Raw genomic sequence first — 2,645 nt, 5'->3', positions numbered from 1 at the left:
AGTGGGATGGGCGTGTCTGAATACTAAAACACAGTATAACACAACATATTTGCTGCACCTCATCTCCCAGCTTCCTCTGGGGAAGAAAGCGTCCTTCTGGGCTTTTTGCCCTCCGCTCTAGTGCAGCACAGGGAACTCCTCCCCAGGAAGCCTCCCTCCAAACACCCTGGGCTGTTGCTGCCTCCATGGGTCCTTGCTGGAAAGCAGGGCTGACCCTTCCGGAGCCCCTGGGGAGAGGGCACGGCTCTGCACAGCACACTCAGCCAGCACAAACCAGAGTGAAGCCTCGGAGCTGCGTAACAGCCCCCCAGGAAAGAAAAACACCCTTAGGTATTGCACAATGAATGAATGAAATTTTGCTCAGAGAAGCTTCTCTGAATTTTTTTATTTTCTCTCTTTGGCAGTTTCCATGCCAAGAAGCAGCAGATGTCCAATGGCAGCTCCACGAATGAGTTCCTCCTCCTGGCATTCGCAGACACGCGGGAGCTGCAGCTCTTGCACTTCTGGCTCTTCCTGGCCATCTACCTGGCTGCCCTCCTGGGCAACGGCCTCATCATCACCGCCATAGCCTGTGACCACCGCCTCCACACCCCCATGTACTTCTTCCTCCTCAACCTCTCCCTTCTCGACCTGGGCTCCATCTCCACCACTCTCCCCAAAGCCCTAGAGAACTCCCTGTGGGACAGCAGGGCCATCTCCTACTTGGGATGTGCTGCACAGCTCTTTTTCTTTGTCTTTTTCGTTGGAGGAGAGTATTTTCTTCTCACTGTCATGGCCTACGACCGCTACATGGCCATCTGCAAACCCCTGCACTACGGGACCCTGCTGGGCAGCAGAGCTTGTGTCCACATGGCAGCAGCTGCCTGGGGCACTGGGTTTCTCAACTCTCTCCTGCACACTGCCAACACATTTTCGCTACCCCTCTGCCAAGGCAATGTCCTGGACCGGTTCTTCTGTGAAATCCCCCACATCCTCAAGCTCTCCTGCTCAGATGCCGACCTCAGGGAAGTGGGGCTTATTGTGATTAGTGCCTGTTTATTTTTTGGGTGTTTTGTTTTCCTTGTGGTGTCCTATGTGCAGATCCTCAGGGCCGTGCTGAGGATCCCCTCTGAGCAGGGACGGCACAAAGCCTTTTCCACGTGCCTCCCTCACCTGGCCGTGGTCTCCCTGTTTCTCAGCACCTCATTTTTTGCCTACCTGAAGCCCCCCTCCATCTCATCCCCATCCCTGGATCTGGTGGTGGCAGTGCTCTACTCTGTGGTGCCTCCAGCAGTGAACCCCGTCATCTACAGTCTGAGGAACAAGGAGCTCAAGGATGCGCTATGGAAACTGAGTCAACAGACACTGTTTCATCGAGAATAACCTGCCTTCCCTTCTCATCACATTTCCCAGAGTTTAGCATCTTAGACCCTGCATCTGCTTTATTCGCTTGTGATAATCCTGCTCATAGATTATTTGCTGGGCTTATACTACTTGTCATGAGGTTTCATCCTGTTGTCTCTGACTCTTGCACAGCACTGTGTGATATGTGGCATGCCCAATAGCAGCTCTTCAATAAAACAGAATCTGCCAGGTCCAGAGACTGAAAGCTGGGCTCTTCCTCCAAAGGTATTTCCAAGAAAATGTCCAAGGAATTGGTGATTTAAAGAGTCTGTTCTCCTTGTGTTCTCAATGTTTTCAGAGTTAAGCTCATGGTACTGTTCAGTTCCACTGAAGAAAATGCCCTTGATTTAAGAGCTCTCTTGGTGTCCAGTGGCAGGGCAGATAGCCCATGTGCTCCCCATTATCCTCTCAGGCTTCTTCATGTACGGCAGGACTGATGGCATATACCAGACTCCCTGGAAATGAATTTGGAGGGGTGAGGAGAGGAGAGGATGGGGACTCCCCACGTGCCCTGGGGTTGGAATGAATGGAGGCTCAGAAGGTGAAACACCCTCAGTGGTGAAGTCCCACAAAAGCAAAGCACTAAATCAACGTATCCATGAACAAGGACTCTGCAGTGCCACGGGAGTCAGTGGGGACCCAGCAGGAACAGGGAGGTGAGCCTGGAGAGATGCAGGAGCTGCCTGAGGAGGCCCAGGGCCAGGACTGTCATGTTGTCCTGGGGTGTGGGGCTGGTGGGAGCAGAGGAGGGGGCAAATTCAGTCAGCATTGGGCATCACCTACCATATGAATTCAGGAGAGCCAGAGAGTCCCTAGCCTCTGTTTCCTCATGCCCTTGAGGTCAGCACCAGCCCTGGGGCTGATGCGGAGCCTGAAGCCCCCCTCTCTGCCCCCCAGCAGCTGCTGTGCCCTTCAGAGGGGCTGGGGCTGTGGGGTGAGTGCCCAGAGCTCTGCAGCACCCTGCGGTGGGCACTGCCATGGGACCAGCCCAGGCTGGGCTGCTCTGCTGGGCTGGACTGGGGAGAGGGCAGGGGAGGGGGGGAGAGCTGGGGAAGGACTGGGCTGGACTGGGCTGGGAAGTGCCTGGGAGAGGAAAGCATGAGTGTAGAGCTAAGCTGTGTGAGTGTGCAGGGTGGGGGCAGCCAGCAGGGTGCTGCCAGTGCAGAGTCAGGCATCATGGTGAAGGAAGCATGGCACCGAAGGTGCAGAGGAGAGGGGCCAGGTCTGTGCCATGTTCCCTGGACATCCTGGGGAAGCTGCCC

The 2,645-nt window shown here is 55.1% G+C and overlaps 1 protein-coding gene across 1 annotated transcript; it reads left to right on the top strand.

Moving 5' to 3' along the window:
• The first annotated feature begins 426 nt into the window (after positions 1 to 426).
• Positions 427 to 1,362, top strand: LOC148051271 (olfactory receptor 14A16-like). Its single transcript, XM_087738208.1, has one exon. It carries the CDS (start codon positions 427 to 429, stop codon positions 1,360 to 1,362), a length of 936 nt encoding a protein of 311 aa, XP_087594334.1.
• The last annotated feature ends 1,283 nt before the right edge of the window (positions 1,363 to 2,645 follow it).

This window comes from Nipponia nippon, unplaced genomic scaffold (genome assembly GCF_047370975.1).
Source record: "Nipponia nippon isolate SJK-2023a ecotype South Korea unplaced genomic scaffold, ASM4737097v1 scaffold_61, whole genome shotgun sequence".
NCBI lineage: Eukaryota > Metazoa > Chordata > Aves > Pelecaniformes > Threskiornithidae > Nipponia > Nipponia nippon.
Note: the sequence above shows the minus strand (reverse complement) of the source record. Positions and strands in the feature narration are given on the sequence as shown.